We start from the raw sequence: 15,434 nt of genomic DNA on the forward strand, positions 1-15,434 counted from the left end.
GACCTGGAGGTGGCGGCAGTGGGGGGGGGGGGGGACAGACGTGGTGTATCGTATGGATATGATCTGAATGTGCTTTTACTGTTATAAAATGGTTCCAACAGTCAAAAACCCAAACCGACGTGAGGACTGTCAGAGTCAGACTTATGCTGATAAGAAGAGATGAACCTTTTCATGCATCACTACTCCTGAAACCAACATGGCGTTAAGTCAGGCGGTGCAGCAGGACGCAGCGGAGGAGACCTCCTCCTGCTCCTGATCCAGTTTCAGTCCTCTTCAGATCTGCCCAGATGTTTGGAATAGTTGAAGATTAGAAGTAAAAACCTGATGAAGGCGGGTGTCACCGCTCTGCAACGGTTAGCAGCCCGTCCTGCTAAAGGAACATCCTTCACAGCTGCAACACTTATTTCACCTCTAAAATAAAACTTACAAAAACAAAACCGTCAGCGCGTGGCCGTGCACCACAGAGGTGGTGCCTCTGCATCGCTTCCCTCGTCGCCGGCCGCTGGAGTCGCCAGAACTCATCGCTTTGTTGGGACGTTCGCTGCCATTTTCATGCTCCTGTCCTTGACTTTCAGCGAAACACATTTCTGTCGTTTTCTGAACTCTTTTACTCGTTTCTTCAGTCCAAGTAAAGATGCTGTAATATTTAAAGGATTCTGTTGGGAATTTGGGGAAGTCTTTGGTGCCGTACCGTTTGGGATGTTTCCAGAATACCTGCAGTAAAATGCATTTCCTGACTCACCTCCTATCAAGGACTTTTCAGTCAATTCACTCTTTTCCTGCTGAAAGAGTCATTTATGTCTCAGCAGAAATAAAGTTCAGTGTTCATGTAGAAACATTTTCCTCTAGAGCTGCAGGAGGGCGTTGGAGGAGGGTCAGACCCGGCCTGACATCAGGACGACATGATGACTGACATGCTAACATGCACACAGACACTGCCTGGTAGCTGATATCGATTTGTTTTCCTCAGTTTTCCCAGACTTCAGATTTAATCACGTTACACCAACATTCCAGACGCCAGCTTCATTTTCCTTCCATAGAAGAAGAGAAGGCTCCTGACTGCAGCGACCATCTGTGGGTTAAAACAACAGATGAAGAAGAAACTGGGAGACGATGTTGAACTGGGAGACGATGCTGAACTGGGAGACGATGTTGAACTGGGAAACGATGCTGAACTGGGAGACGATGCTGAACTGGGAGACGATGCTGAACTGGGAGACGATGCTGAACTGGGAAACGATGCTGAACTGGGAGACGATGTTGAACTGGGAAACGATGCTGAACTGGGAAACGATGCTGAACTGGGAGACGATGCTGAACTGGGAGACGATGTTGAACTGGGAGACGATGCTGAACTGGGAGACGATGCTGAACTGGGAGACGATGCTGAACTGGGAAACGATGCTGAACTGGGAGACGATGCTGAACTGGGAGACGATGCTGAACTGGGAGACGATGCTGAACTGGGAAACGATGCTGAACTGGGAGACGATGCTGAACTGGGAAACGATGCTGAACTGGGAAACGATGCTGAACTGGGAGACGATGCTGAACTGGGAAACGATGCTGAACTGGGAGACGATGCTGAACTGGGAAACGATGCTGAACTGGGAAACGATGCTGAACTGGGAAACGATGCTGAACTGGGAAACGATGCTGAACTGGGAGACGATGCTGAACTGGGAGACGATGCTGACTGGGAGACGATGCTGAACTGGGAAACGATGCTGAACTGGGGAAACGATGCTGAACTGGGAAACGATGCTGAACTGGGAAACGATGCTGAACTGGGAGACGATGCTGAACTGGGAAACGATGCTGAACTGGGAGACGATGTTGAACTGGGAAACGATGCTGAACTGGGAAACGATGCTGAACTGGGAAACGATGCTGAACTGGGAAACGATGCTGAACTGGGAGACGATGCTGAACTGGGAAACGATGCTGAACTGGGAGACGATGCTGAACTGGGAGACGATGCTGAACTGGGAAACGATGCTGAACTGGGAGACGATGTTGAACTGGAAACGATGCTGAACTGGGAAACGATGCTGAACTGGGAGACGATGCTGAACTGGGAGACGATGCTGAACTGGGAAACGATGCTGAACTGGGAAACGATGCTGAACTGGGAAACGATGCTGAACTGGGAGACGATGCTGAACTGGGAGACGATGCTGAACTGGGAAACGATGCTGAACTGGGAAACGATGCTGAACTGGGAAACGATGCTGAACTGGGAAACGATGCTGAACTGGGAGACGATGCTGAACTGGGGAAACGATGCTGGAACTGGGAAACGATGCTGAACTGGGAGACGATGCTGAACTGGGAGACGATGCTGAACTGGGAAACGATGCTGAACTGGGAAACGATGCTGAACTGGGAAACGATGCTGAACTGGGAAACGATGCTGAACTGGGAAACGATGCTGAACTGGGAGACGATGCTGAACTGGGAAACGATGCTGAACTGGGAAACGATGCTGAACTGGGAAACGATGCTGAACTGGGAGACGATGCTGAACTGGGAGACGATGCTGAACTGGGAAACGATGCTGAACTGGGAAACGATGCTGAACTGGGAAACGATGCTGAACTGGGAGACGATGCTGAACTGGGAGACGATGCTGAACTGGGAAACGATGCTGAACTGGGAGACGATGCTGAACTGGGAGACGATGCTGAACTGGGAAACGATGCTGAACTGGGAAACGATGCTGAACTGGGAAACGATGCTGAACTGGGAAACGATGCTGAACTGGGAGACGATGCTGAACTGGGAGACGATGCTGAACTGGGAAACGATGCTGAACTGGGAAACGATGCTGAACTGGGAAACGATGCTGAACTGGGAAACGATGCTGAACTGGGAGACGATGCTGAACTGGGAGACGATGCTGAACTGGGAGACGATGCTGAACTGGGAGACGATGCTGAACTGGGAGACGATGCTGAACTGGGAAACGATGCTGAACTGGGAAACGATGCTGAACTGGGAAACGATGCTGAACTGGGAGACGATGCTGAACTGGGAAACGATGCTGAACTGGGAGACGATGCTGAACTGGGAAACGATGCTGAACTGGGAGACGATGCTGAACTGGGAAACGATGCTGAACTGGGAGACGATGCTGAACTGGGAGACGATGCTGAACTGGGAGACGATGCTGAACTGGGAAACGATGCTGAACTGGGAAACGATGCTGAACTGGGAAACGATGCTGAACTGGGAGACGATGCTGAACTGGGAAACGATGCTGAACTGGGAGACGATGCTGAACTGGGAAACGATGCTGAACTGGGAAACGATGCTGAACTGGGAGACGATGCTGAACTGGGAGACGATGCTGAACTGGGAAACGATGCTGAACTGGGAAACGATGCTGAACTGGGAAACGATGCTGAACTGGGAAACGATGCTGAACTGGGAAACGATGCTGAACTGGGAGACGATGCTGAACTGGGAGACGATGCTGAACTGGGAAACGATGCTGAACTGGGAGACGATGCTGAACTGGGAGACGATGCTGAACTGGGAAACGATGCTGAACTGGGAAACGATGCTGAACTGGGAGACGATGCTGAACTGGGAGACGATGCTGAACTGGGAGACGATGCTGAACTGGGAGACGATGCTGAACTGGGAGACGATGCTGAACTGGGAGACGATGCTGAACTGGGAAACGATGCTGAACTGGGAAACGATGCTGAACTGGGAGACGATGCTGAACTGGGAGACGATGCTGAACTGGGAGACGACGCTGAACTGGGAAACGACGCTGAACTGGGAAACGACGCTGAACTGGGAGACGACGCTGAACTGGGAGACGACGCTGAACTGGGAAACGACGCTGAACTGGGAAACGATGCTGAACTGGGAAACGATGCTGAACTGGGAAACGATGCTGAACTGGGAGACGATGCTGAACTGGGAAACGATGCTGAACTGGGAGACGATGCTGAACTGGGAGACGATGCTGAACTGGGAAACGATGCTGAACTGGGAAACGATGCTGAACTGCGAGACGATGCTGAACTGGGAGACGATGCTGAACTGGGAAACGATGCTGAACTGGGAAACGATGCTGAACTGGGAAACGATGCTGAACTGGGAAACGATGCTGAACTGGGAAACGATGCTGAACTGGGAGACGATGCTGAACTGGGAAACGATGCTGAACTGGGAAACGATGCTGAACTGGGAGACGATGCTGAACTGGGAGACGATGCTGAACTGGGAAACGATGCTGAACTGGGAAACGATGCTGAACTGGGAAACGATGCTGAACTGGGAAACGATGCTGAACTGGGAAACGATGCTGAACTGGGAAACGATGCTGAACTGGGAGACGATGCTGAACTGGGAGACGATGCTGAACTGGGAAACGATGCTGAACTGGGAGACGATGCTGAACTGGGAGACGATGCTGAACTGGGAAACGATGCTGAACTGGGAAACGATGCTGAACTGGGAGACGATGCTGAACTGGGAGACGATGCTGAACTGGGAAACGATGCTGAACTGGGAGACGATGCTGAACTGGGAGACGATGCTGAACTGGGAAACGATGCTGAACTGGGAGACGATGCTGAACTGGGAGACGATGTTGAACTGGGAAACGATGCTGAACTGGGAGACGATGCTGAACTGGGAAACGATGCTGAACTGGGAAACGATGCTGAACTGGGAAACGATGCTGAACTGGGAGACGATGCTGAACTGGGAGACGATGCTGAACTGGGAGACGATGCTGAACTGGGAAACGATGCTGAACTGGGAAACGATGCTGAACTGGGAAACGATGCTGAACTGGGAGACGATGCTGAACTGGGAAACGATGCTGAACTGGGAGACGATGCTGAACTGGGAGACGATGCTGAACTGGGAGACGATGCTGAACTGGGAAACGATGCTGAACTGGGAAACGATGCTGAACTGGGAGACGATGCTGAACTGGGAGACGATGCTGAACTGGGAGACGATGCTGAACTGGGAAACGATGCTGAACTGGGAGACGATGCTGAACTGGGAGACGATGCTGAACTGGGAAACGATGCTGAACTGGGAGACGATGCTGAACTGGGAAACGATGCTGAACTGGGAAACGATGCTGAACTGGGAGACGATGCTGAACTGGGAGACGATGCTGAACTGGGAAACGATGCTGAACTGGGAAACGATGCTGAACTGGGAAACGATGCTGAACTGGGAAACGATCCTGAACTGGGAAACGATGCTGAACTGGGAAACGATGCTGAACTGGGAAACGATGCTGAACTGGGAAACGATGCTGAACTGGGAGACGATGCTGAACTGGGAGACGATGCTGAACTGGGAAACGATGCTGAACTGGGAGACGATGTTGAACTGGGAGACGATGCTGAACTGGGAGACGATGCTGAACTGGGAAACGATGCTGAACTGGGAAACGATGCTGAACTGGGAAACGATGCTGAACTGGGAGACGATGCTGAACTGGGAAACGATGCTGAACTGGGAAACGATGCTGAACTGGGAAACGATGCTGAACTGGGAAACGATGCTGAACTGGGAAACGATGCTGAACTGGGAGACAATGCTGAACTGGGAAACGATGCTGAACTGGGAGACGATGCTGAACTGGGAGACGATGCTGAACTGGGAAACGATGCTGAACTGGGAAACGATGCTGAACTGGGAGACGATGCTGAACTGGGAAACGATGCTGAACTGGGAAACGATGCTGAACTGGGAAACGATGCTGAACTGGGAAACGATGCTGAACTGGGAGACGATGCTGAACTGGGAAACGATGCTGAACTGGGAAACGATGCTGAACTGGGAGACGATGCTGAACTGGGAGACGATGCTGAACTGGGAAACGATGCTGAACTGGGAGACGATGCTGAACTGGGAGACGATGCTGAACTGGGAGACGATGCTGAACTGGGAGACGATGCTGAACTGGGAGACGATGCTGAACTGGGAGACGATGCTGAACTGGGAAACGATGCTGAACTGGGAGACGATGCTGAACTGGGAGACGATGCTGAACTGGGAAACGATGCTGAACTGGGAAACGATGCTGAACTGGGAGACGATGCTGAACTGGGAGACGATGCTGAACTGGGAAACGATGCTGAACTGGGAAACGATGCTGAACTGGGAGACGATGCTGAACTGGGAGACGATGCTGAACTGGGAAACGATGCTGAACTGGGAAACGATGTTGAACTGGGAGACGATGCTGAACTGGGAGACGATGCTGAACTGGGAAACGATGCTGAACTGGGAGACGATGCTGAACTGGGAAACGATGCTGAACTGGGAGACGATGCTGAACTGGGAGACGATGCTGAACTGGGAGACGATGCTGAACTGGGAGACGATGCTGAACTGGGAAACGATGCTGAACTGGGAGACGATGCTGAACTGGGAGACGATGCTGAACTGGGAGACGATGCTGAACTGGGAAACGATGCTGAACTGGGAGACGATGCTGAACTGGGAGACGATGCTGAACTGGGAGACGATGCTGAACTGGGAAACGATGCTGAACTGGGAGACGATGTTGAACTGGGAGACGATGCTGAACTGGGAGACGATGCTGAACTGGGAGACGATGCTGAACTGGGAAACGATGCTGAACTGGGAGACGATGCTGAACTGGGAGACGATGCTGAACTGGGAAACGATGCTGAACTGGGAGACGATGTTGAACTGGGAGACGATGCTGAACTGGGAGACGATGCTGAACTGGGAGACGATGCTGAACTGGGAAACGATGCTGAACTGGGAGACGATGCTGAACTGGGAGACGATGCTGAACTGGGAAACGATGCTGAACTGGGAGACGATGTTGAACTGGGAGACGATGCTGAACTGGGAGACGATGCTGAACTGGGAGACGATGCTGAACTGGGAAACGATGCTGAACTGGGAAACGATGCTGAACTGGGAGACGATGCTGAACTGGGAAACGATGCTGAACTGGGAGACGATGCTGAACTGGGAGACGATGCTGAACTGGGAAACGATGCTGAACTGGGAGACGATGCTGAACTGGGAGACGATGTTGAACTGGGAAACGATGCTGAACTGGGAGACGATGCTGAACTGGGAGACGATGCTGAACTGGGAAACGATGCTGAACTGGGAAACGATGCTGAACTGGGAAACGATGCTGAACTGGGAAACGATGCTGAACTGGGAAACGATGCTGAACTGGGAGACGATGCTGAACTGGGAGACGATGTTGAACTGGGAAACGATGCTGAACTGGGAGACGATGCTGAACTGGGAGACGATGCTGCTGACTGGTGCAGGCTGGTGAAACTGGACCCATGCAGGTCTGCGATGAGTCAGATTCCTCCTTCAGTGTTTCTGTTGAAGCTTCTGGTTTCATGATGGGGAAGATGAAACATGAGAAGGAGTCTCAGTCGGAGCTGATATCCATAATGTTCCTCAGAGTACGTCTGATGTCTGGATGTTTTCTCCACCAGCAGGTCTGGGATCGCTGCCGTTGGGTCTGAAACTTCCGCTCAGCTCTGAACCGGCTCCAGGAATAACGAGTCAAACATTTAACTGGCAGAAGACACATTAAAGTAGGAAAGTACGTCTCCTTGAGACTCCTCAGTGGATGAATCACAACGTTCTCGTTTTCTTTGAGCAATCAGGCAGACGGCAAGTCCATCTTCCTAATCAGCAGTTCAGGAACAACGAGGAGGTAAAAGAGGTGAAACTCCACGCGTCTCTACACGCCACCCAGCAAAGTGTGCGCCACATGTAGGTGTTGCTCCATCATCCCGTCATGCAGCTGGTAATTAGAGCAAAGATTTGCTTCTACTCTGCAGAATCCAGACGCTTCGTCACGTCGCTTCTTTAAAACCAGACCGAGAAACAAAGAGCCACTGTCAGAAGGTCTGTTTGTTTCCACTAATTAGGAGCTCTGTACCGAGACCCTCGCTCCACTGAGGAGTAATCGCCGTTCACACACACTCAGTCCCATACACACACACACACACACACACACACACATGCACAACATGCTTCTTATATTGTTTACAAATCCTCCAGAGATTAGCCTGCAGCAGAACAATATCTGATCGCTGTGAAGACAAACACGGGTCTGATTGTTAGAAGAAGACTTCTTCCTGTCCAGACGTGAGATCCGCTTGAAGATTCTGCTCTTGTCTCCCGCCTGGCGCTGACCGCCGCTCTGCTCCCCGACTCGTCTCTCCACGCTCTGCAGAACCTGATAATGATGCATCCAGCCGACGTACACTAACACACATCCGGCTTTTCTCTTGCTGGGTTGAAGCAGCTAAAATCTTTCCATCAGCTTTTCATCCAGATGTTGAAATGTTAGCAGTATCATTAAATGATAGAACAAAGAGCAGTTTTCAGCATCAAACATCTTCAGGTTTGCATTTAAAGGGAATTTCTTGTCTTGGACTGAAAGAATGAGAAGTGAACACAAAGTGAGAACATGAAGTCCTCCTGCATCAGAGAGCTGCAGCTCCTCTTCAACTTAAACATGAGCCGCTAATTCAGCATAAATCAGACACAGATGCTGTAAAATGATCCAGGTGTCAGTTTTAGCTTTTAAAGGTGTTCCTTTGCTCTCGCCTGTCCAAAAGCAACAAGTCTGGGGACATAAGGACGTCGCTGCGTTTACTGCTTTGTGTCTAAAGAGAAAAGCTCCTCATGAAGGAGAGCTGCACCTCCTTCGTGTTAAAATAAACTCATCTTCAAACATTAACTTCATGGTGGGTCCCGTCTAATTACAGATGGAGGCTTCGCTAGAAGTGCATCCTCTTTCGGTTGTAAGGTTCTATGTCGCGTGACATTCAGGGACTTCCTGTTTGGTCCTGGTTTCATAACTTCTGCAGGTATTTTCATTCTGCATGTTTGTCCACATGCATCCAAACAGAATGTCTATTCAGATCGTATCTATGTTCATCATAGATGCACATTTTCATCTGCAGAGATGATCCACAACTTCCTGATTTCAGTTTTATTTACTTTTTTTAACAGGAAGAAGATTTTAAATAAGAGCTTCCGATTGGATAATTCCTGCAGACATCATGCTGAGTGTTACCGTACAGCCTGGGAGCGGTCTGGGTTCAGGTCCCAGAGTCAGGTCTGGGTTCAGGTCTGGATTCAGGTCCCAGAGTCAGGTCTGGATTCAGGTCCCAGGTTCAGGTCTGGGTTCAGGTCTGGATTCAGGTCCCAGAGTCAGGTCTGGGTTCAGGTCTGGATTCAGGTCCCAGGTTCAGGTCTGGGTTCAGGTCTGGATTCAGGTCCCAGAGTCAGGTCTGGGTTCAGGTCTGGATTCAGGTCCCAGGTTCAGGTCTGGGTTCAGGTCCCAGAGTCAGGTCTGGGTTCAGGTCTGGATTCAGGTCCCAGGTTCAGGTCTGGGTTCAGGTCCCAGAGTCAGGTCTGGGTTCAGGTCTGGATTCAGGTCCCAGGTTCAGGTCTGGGTTCAGGTCCCAGAGTCAGGTCTGGATTCAGGTCCCAGGTTCAGGTCTGGGTTCAGGTCTGGGTTCAGGTCTGGATTCAGGTCCCAGGTTCAGGTCTGGGTTCAGGTCCCAGAGTCAGGTCTGGGTTCAGGTCTGGATTCAGGTCCCAGGTTCAGGTCTGGGTTCAGGTCCCAGAGTCAGGTCTGGGTTCAGGTCTGGATTCAGGTCCCAGGTTCAGGTCTGGGTTCAGGTCCCAGAGTCAGGTCTGGATTCAGGTCCCAGGTTCAGGTCTGGGTTCAGGTCCCAGAGTCAGGTCTGGGTTCAGGTCTGGATTCAGGTCCCAGGTTCAGGTCTGGGTTCAGGTCTGGATTCAGGTCCCAGAGTCAGGTCTGGGTTCAGGTCCCAGAGTCAGGTCTGGGTTCAGGTCTGGATTCAGGTCCCAGAGTCAGGTCTGGGTTCAGGTCTGGATTCAGGTCCCAGGTTCAGGTCTGGGTTCAGGTCTGGATTCAGGTCCCAGAGTCAGGTCTGGGTTCAGGTCTGGATTCAGGTCCCAGGTTCAGGTCTGGGTTCAGGTCCCAGAGTCAGGTCTGGGTTCAGGTCTGGATTCAGGTCCCAGGTTCAGGTCTGGGTTCAGGTCCCAGGTTCAGGTCTGGGTTCAGGTCTGGATTCAGGTCCCAGAGTCAGGTCTGGGTTCAGGTCTGGATTCAGGTCCCAGGTTCAGGTCTGGGTTCAGGTCCCAGAGTCAGGTCTGGGTTCAGGTCTGGATTCAGGTCCCAGAGTCAGGTCTGGGTTCAGGTCTGGATTCAGGTCCCAGGTTCAGGTCTGGGTTCAGGTCTGGATTCAGGTCCCAGGTTCAGGTCTGGGTTCAGGTCCCAGAGTCAGCTCTGGGTTCAGGTCTGGATTCAGGTCCCAGGTTCAGGTCTGGGTTCAGGTCCCAGAGTCAGGTCTGGGTTCAGGTCTGGATTCAGGTCCCAGAGTCAGGTCTGGGTTCAGGTCCCAGAGTCAGGTCTGGGTTCAGGTCTGGATTCAGGTCCCAGAGTCAGGTCTGGGTTCAGGTCTGGATTCAGGTCCCAGGTTCAGGTCTGGGTTCAGGTCTGGATTCAGGTCCCAGAGTCAGGTCTGGGTTCAGGTCTGGATTCAGGTCCCAGAGTCAGGTCTGGGTTCAGGTCCCAGAGTCAGGTCTGGGTTCAGGTCTGGATTCAGGTCCCAGGTTCAGGTCTGGGTTCAGGTCCCAGAGTCAGGTCTGGGTTCAGGTCTGGATTCAGGTCCCAGGTTCAGGTCTGGGTTCAGGTCCCAGAGTCAGGTCTGGGTTCAGGTCTGGATTCAGGTCCCAGAGTCAGGTCTGGGTTCAGGTCCCAGAGTCAGGTCTGGGTTCAGGTCTGGATTCAGGTCCCAGAGTCAGGTCTGGGTTCAGGTCTGGATTCAGGTCCCAGGTTCAGGTCTGGGTTCAGGTCTGGATTCAGGTCCCAGAGTCAGGTCTGGGTTCAGGACTGGATTCAGGTCCCAGGTTCAGGTCTGGGTTCAGGTCCCAGAGTCAGGTCTGGGTTCAGGTCTGGATTCAGGTCCCAGAGTCAGGTCTGGGTTCAGGTCTGGATTCAGGTCCCAGGTTCAGGTCTGGGTTCAGGTCTGGATTCAGGTCCCAGAGTCAGGTCTGGGTTCAGGTCTGGATTCAGGTCCCAGGTTCAGGTCTGGGTTCAGGTCCCAGAGTCAGCTCTGGGTTCAGGTCTGGATTCAGGTCCCAGGTTCAGGTCTGGGTTCAGGTCCCAGAGTCAGGTCTGGGTTCAGGTCTGGATTCAGGTCCCAGAGTCAGGTCTGGGTTCAGGTCCCAGAGTCAGGTCTGGGTTCAGGTCTGGATTCAGGTCCCAGGTTCAGGTCTGGGTTCAGGTCTGGATTCAGGTCCCAGGTTCAGGTCTGGATTCAGGTCCCAGGTTCAGGTCTGGGTTCAGGTCCCAGAGTCAGCTCTGGGTTCAGGTCTGGATTCAGGTCCCAGGTTCAGGTCTGGGTTCAGGTCCCAGAGTCAGGTCTGGATTCAGGTCCCAGAGTCAGGTCTGGGTTCAGGTCCCAGAGTCAGGTCTGGGTTCAGGTCTGGATTCAGGTCCCAGAGTCAGGTCTGGGTTCAGGTCTGGATTCAGGTCCCAGGTTCAGGTCTGGGTTCAGGTCTGGATTCAGGTCCCAGAGTCAGGTCTGGGTTCAGGTCTGGATTCAGGTCCCAGAGTCAGGTCTGGGTTCAGGTCCCAGAGTCAGGTCTGGGTTCAGGTCTGGATTCAGGTCCCAGAGTCAGGTCTGGGTTCAGGTCTGGATTCAGGTCCCAGGTTCAGGTCTGGGTTCAGGTCTGGATTCAGGTCCCAGAGTCAGGTCTGGGTTCAGGTCCCAGAGTCAGGTCTGGGTTCAGGTCTGGATTCAGGTCCCAGAGTCAGGTCTGGGTTCAGGTCTGGATTCAGGTCCCAGGTTCAGGTCTGGGTTCAGGTCTGGATTCAGGTCCCAGAGTCAGGTCTGGGTTCAGGTCTGGATTCAGGTCCCAGAGTCAGGTCTGGGTTCAGGTCCCAGAGTCAGGTCTGGGTTCAGGTCTGGATTCAGGTCCCAGGTTCAGGTCTGGGTTCAGGTCCCAGAGTCAGGTCTGGGTTCAGGTCTGGATTCAGGTCCCAGGTTCAGGTCTGGGTTCAGGTCCCAGAGTCAGGTCTGGGTTCAGGTCTGGATTCAGGTCCCAGAGTCAGGTCTGGGTTCAGGTCCCAGAGTCAGGTCTGGGTTCAGGTCTGGATTCAGGTCCCAGAGTCAGGTCTGGGTTCAGGTCTGGATTCAGGTCCCAGGTTCAGGTCTGGGTTCAGGTCTGGATTCAGGTCCCAGAGTCAGGTCTGGGTTCAGGTCTGGATTCAGGTCCCAGGTTCAGGTCTGGGTTCAGGTCCCAGAGTCAGGTCTGGGTTCAGGTCTGGATTCAGGTCCCAGAGTCAGGTCTGGGTTCAGGTCCCAGAGTCAGGTCTGGGTTCAGGTCTGGATTCAGGTCCCAGAGTCAGGTCTGGGTTCAGGTCTGGATTCAGGTCCCAGGTTCAGGTCTGGGTTCAGGTCTGGATTCAGGTCCCAGAGTCAGGTCTGGGTTCAGGTCCCAGAGTCAGGTCTGGGTTCAGGTCTGGATTCAGGTCCCAGAGTCAGGTCTGGGTTCAGGTCTGGATTCAGGTCCCAGGTTCAGGTCTGGGTTCAGGTCTGGATTCAGGTCCCAGAGTCAGGTCTGGGTTCAGGTCTGGATTCAGGTCCCAGAGTCAGGTCTGGGTTCAGGTCCCAGAGTCAGGTCTGGGTTCAGGTCTGGATTCAGGTCCCAGGTTCAGGTCTGGGTTCAGGTCCCAGAGTCAGGTCTGGGTTCAGGTCTGGATTCAGGTCCCAGGTTCAGGTCTGGGTTCAGGTCCCAGAGTCAGGTCTGGGTTCAGGTCTGGATTCAGGTCCCAGGTTCAGGTCTGGGTTCAGGTCCCAGAGTCAGGTCTGGGTTCAGGTCTGGATTCAGGTCCCAGAGTCAGGTCTGGGTTCAGGTCTGGATTCAGGTCCCAGGTTCAGGTCTGGGTTCAGGTCTGGATTCAGGTCCCAGAGTCAGGTCTGGGTTCAGGTCTGGATTCAGGTCCCAGGTTCAGGTCTGGGTTCAGGTCCCAGAGTCAGGTCTGGGTTCAGGTCTGGATTCAGGTCCCAGAGTCAGGTCTGGGTTCAGGTCTGGATTCAGGTCCCAGGTTCAGGTCTGGGTTCAGGTCTGGATTCAGGTCCCAGGTTCAGGTCTGGGTTCAGGTCCCAGAGTCAGCTCTGGGTTCAGGTCTGGATTCAGGTCCCAGGTTCAGGTCTGGGTTCAGGTCCCAGAGTCAGGTCTGGATTCAGGTCCCAGAGTCAGGTCTGGGTTCAGGTCCCAGAGTCAGGTCTGGGTTCAGGTCTGGATTCAGGTCCCAGAGTCAGGTCTGGGTTCAGGTCTGGATTCAGGTCCCAGGTTCAGGTCTGGGTTCAGGTCTGGATTCAGGTCCCAGAGTCAGGTCTGGGTTCAGGTCTGGATTCAGGTCCCAGAGTCAGGTCTGGGTTCAGGTCCCAGAGTCAGGTCTGGGTTCAGGTCTGGATTCAGGTCCCAGAGTCAGGTCTGGGTTCAGGTCTGGATTCAGGTCCCAGGTTCAGGTCTGGGTTCAGGTCTGGATTCAGGTCCCAGAGTCAGGTCTGGGTTCAGGTCTGGATTCAGGTCCCAGAGTCAGGTCTGGGTTCAGGTCTGGATTCAGGTCCCAGGTTCAGGTCTGGGTTCAGGTCCCAGGTTCAGGTCTGGGTTCAGGTCTGGATTCAGGTCCCAGAGTCAGGTCTGGGTTCAGGTCTGGATTCAGGTCCCAGGTTCAGGTCTGGGTTCAGGTCCCAGGTTCGGGTCTGGGTTCAGGTCCAGGTACAGGTCTATGTTCCGGTCTAGGTTCAGGTCCAGGTTCAGGTCTAGGTTCAGGTCCAGGTTCAGGTCTATGTTCAGGTCTATGTTTAGGTCTGGGTTGAGATATAGGTTCCGGTCCAGCTCCAGGTTCAGGTTCAAGTCTAGGTTCAGGTCTATGTTCAGGTCCGGGTTGAGATAAAGGTTCCGGTCCAGCTCCAGGTTCAGGTTCAAGTCTAGGTTCAGGTCTATGTTCAGGTCCAGGTTCAGGTCTATGTTCAGGTCTAGGTTCCAGTCCATGTTCAGGTCTATGTTCAGGTCTGGGTTCCAGTCCAGGTCCAGGTCTATGTTCAGGTCTGGGTTCCGGTCCAGGTCCAGGTCTATGTTCAGGTCCAGGTTCAGGTCTAGGTTCAGGTCTAGGTTCAGGTCCAGGTTCAGGTCTAGGTTCCAGTCCATGTTCCAGTCCAGGTTCAGGTCTACATTCAGGTCGATGTTCAGGTCCAGGTTCAGGTCTAGGTTCAGGTCTAGGTTCAGGTCCAGGTTCAGGTCTAGGTTCCAGTCCATGTTCCAGTCCAGGTTCAGGTCTACATTCAGGTCGATATTCAGGTCCAGGTTTAGGTCTAGGTTCCGGTCTAGGTTCTGGTCCAGGTTCAGGTCTACATTCAGGTCGATGTTCAGGTCCAGGTTCAGGTCTAGGTTCAGGTCTAGGTTCAGGTCCAGGTTCAGGTCTAGGTTCCAGTCCATGTTCCAGTCCAGGTCCAGGTCTATGTTCAGGTCTGGGTTCCGGTCCAGGTCCAGGTCTATGTTCAGGTCCAGGTTCAGGTCTAGGTTCAGGTCTAGGTTCAGGTCCAGGTTCAGGTCTAGGTTCCAGTCCATGTTCCAGTCCAGGTTCAGGTCTACATTCAGGTCGATGTTCAGGTCCAGGTTCAGGTCTAGGTTCAGGTCCAGGTTCAGGTCTACATTCAGGTCCAGGTTCAGGTGTGGGACCACGCAGGACTCTTACCTGGCTTGGAGCCTTCAGCCACAGAGCCGTTGTACACCTGGTTCTGAAACTCAGGCCTGTTGTCGTTCATGTCGATGACGTAGATGTAGAGATCGATGGGATTCTCCACCTGGTTGCCGTTCATGTCCACGGCGTGAGCGCGCAGCTGTGAAGGACAGAAAGCGGCAGCATGAATGGATGGAGCTGAACTGTGGCAACAAGCCGCTGACTGATTGATACGAGACTCTCCAGAATCTGGTCTGGAACCAACTCAGCTCCACAACAACAAATCTGCACTTTGTCAACTGGCTTCATTTAACTGGCAAGCCTCCGAGTTCCTGTGTGCCGACTGGGCACGATTCTCCTGCTGGCGTCTTGGCACGGAGCGCAGGAAGAGGCAACAACACACAAACAACACCTCTTCCCTGTTAGCACAGCCAGAAGCCAGGAACATCAGAGAGGTGTTGCTGCTCCAACTGCAGCTTCTTGCTGCTTGTCTCGCTTTGTTTGCTGTTTGGGAGGAGGTCTCCGTTTCTCCTCCACGCAGAGCGACCAGACGAGAGGAGCGACCAGAGGAGCGACGAGAGGAGCGACGAGAGGAGCGACGAGATGAGCGACGAGTGGAGCGACGAGAGGAGCGACG

At 53.0% G+C, this 15,434-nt stretch overlaps 1 protein-coding gene across 1 annotated transcript in view; it reads right to left on the reverse strand.

Moving 5' to 3' along the window:
* LOC306757214 (cadherin-4-like) overlaps positions 1-15,106 on the reverse strand; it is a gene marked incomplete at both ends in the record, with an annotated part of 58,825 nt that extends 43,719 nt beyond the window's left edge. Inside the window, 2 exons of the mRNA XM_079242179.1 lie at positions 14,813-14,957; positions 15,089-15,106. Coding sequence (XP_079098305.1) covers positions 14,813-14,957; positions 15,089-15,106 — 163 coding nt within the window. The remainder of the gene's footprint in view (positions 1-14,812; positions 14,958-15,088) is intronic.
* Between the last annotated feature and the right edge of the window lie 328 nt (positions 15,107-15,434).

The sequence above is a fragment of the Telmatherina bonti genome (genome assembly GCF_933228915.1).
Source record: "Telmatherina bonti genome assembly, chromosome: 6".
Classification (NCBI taxonomy): domain Eukaryota; kingdom Metazoa; phylum Chordata; class Actinopteri; order Atheriniformes; family Telmatherinidae; genus Telmatherina; species Telmatherina bonti.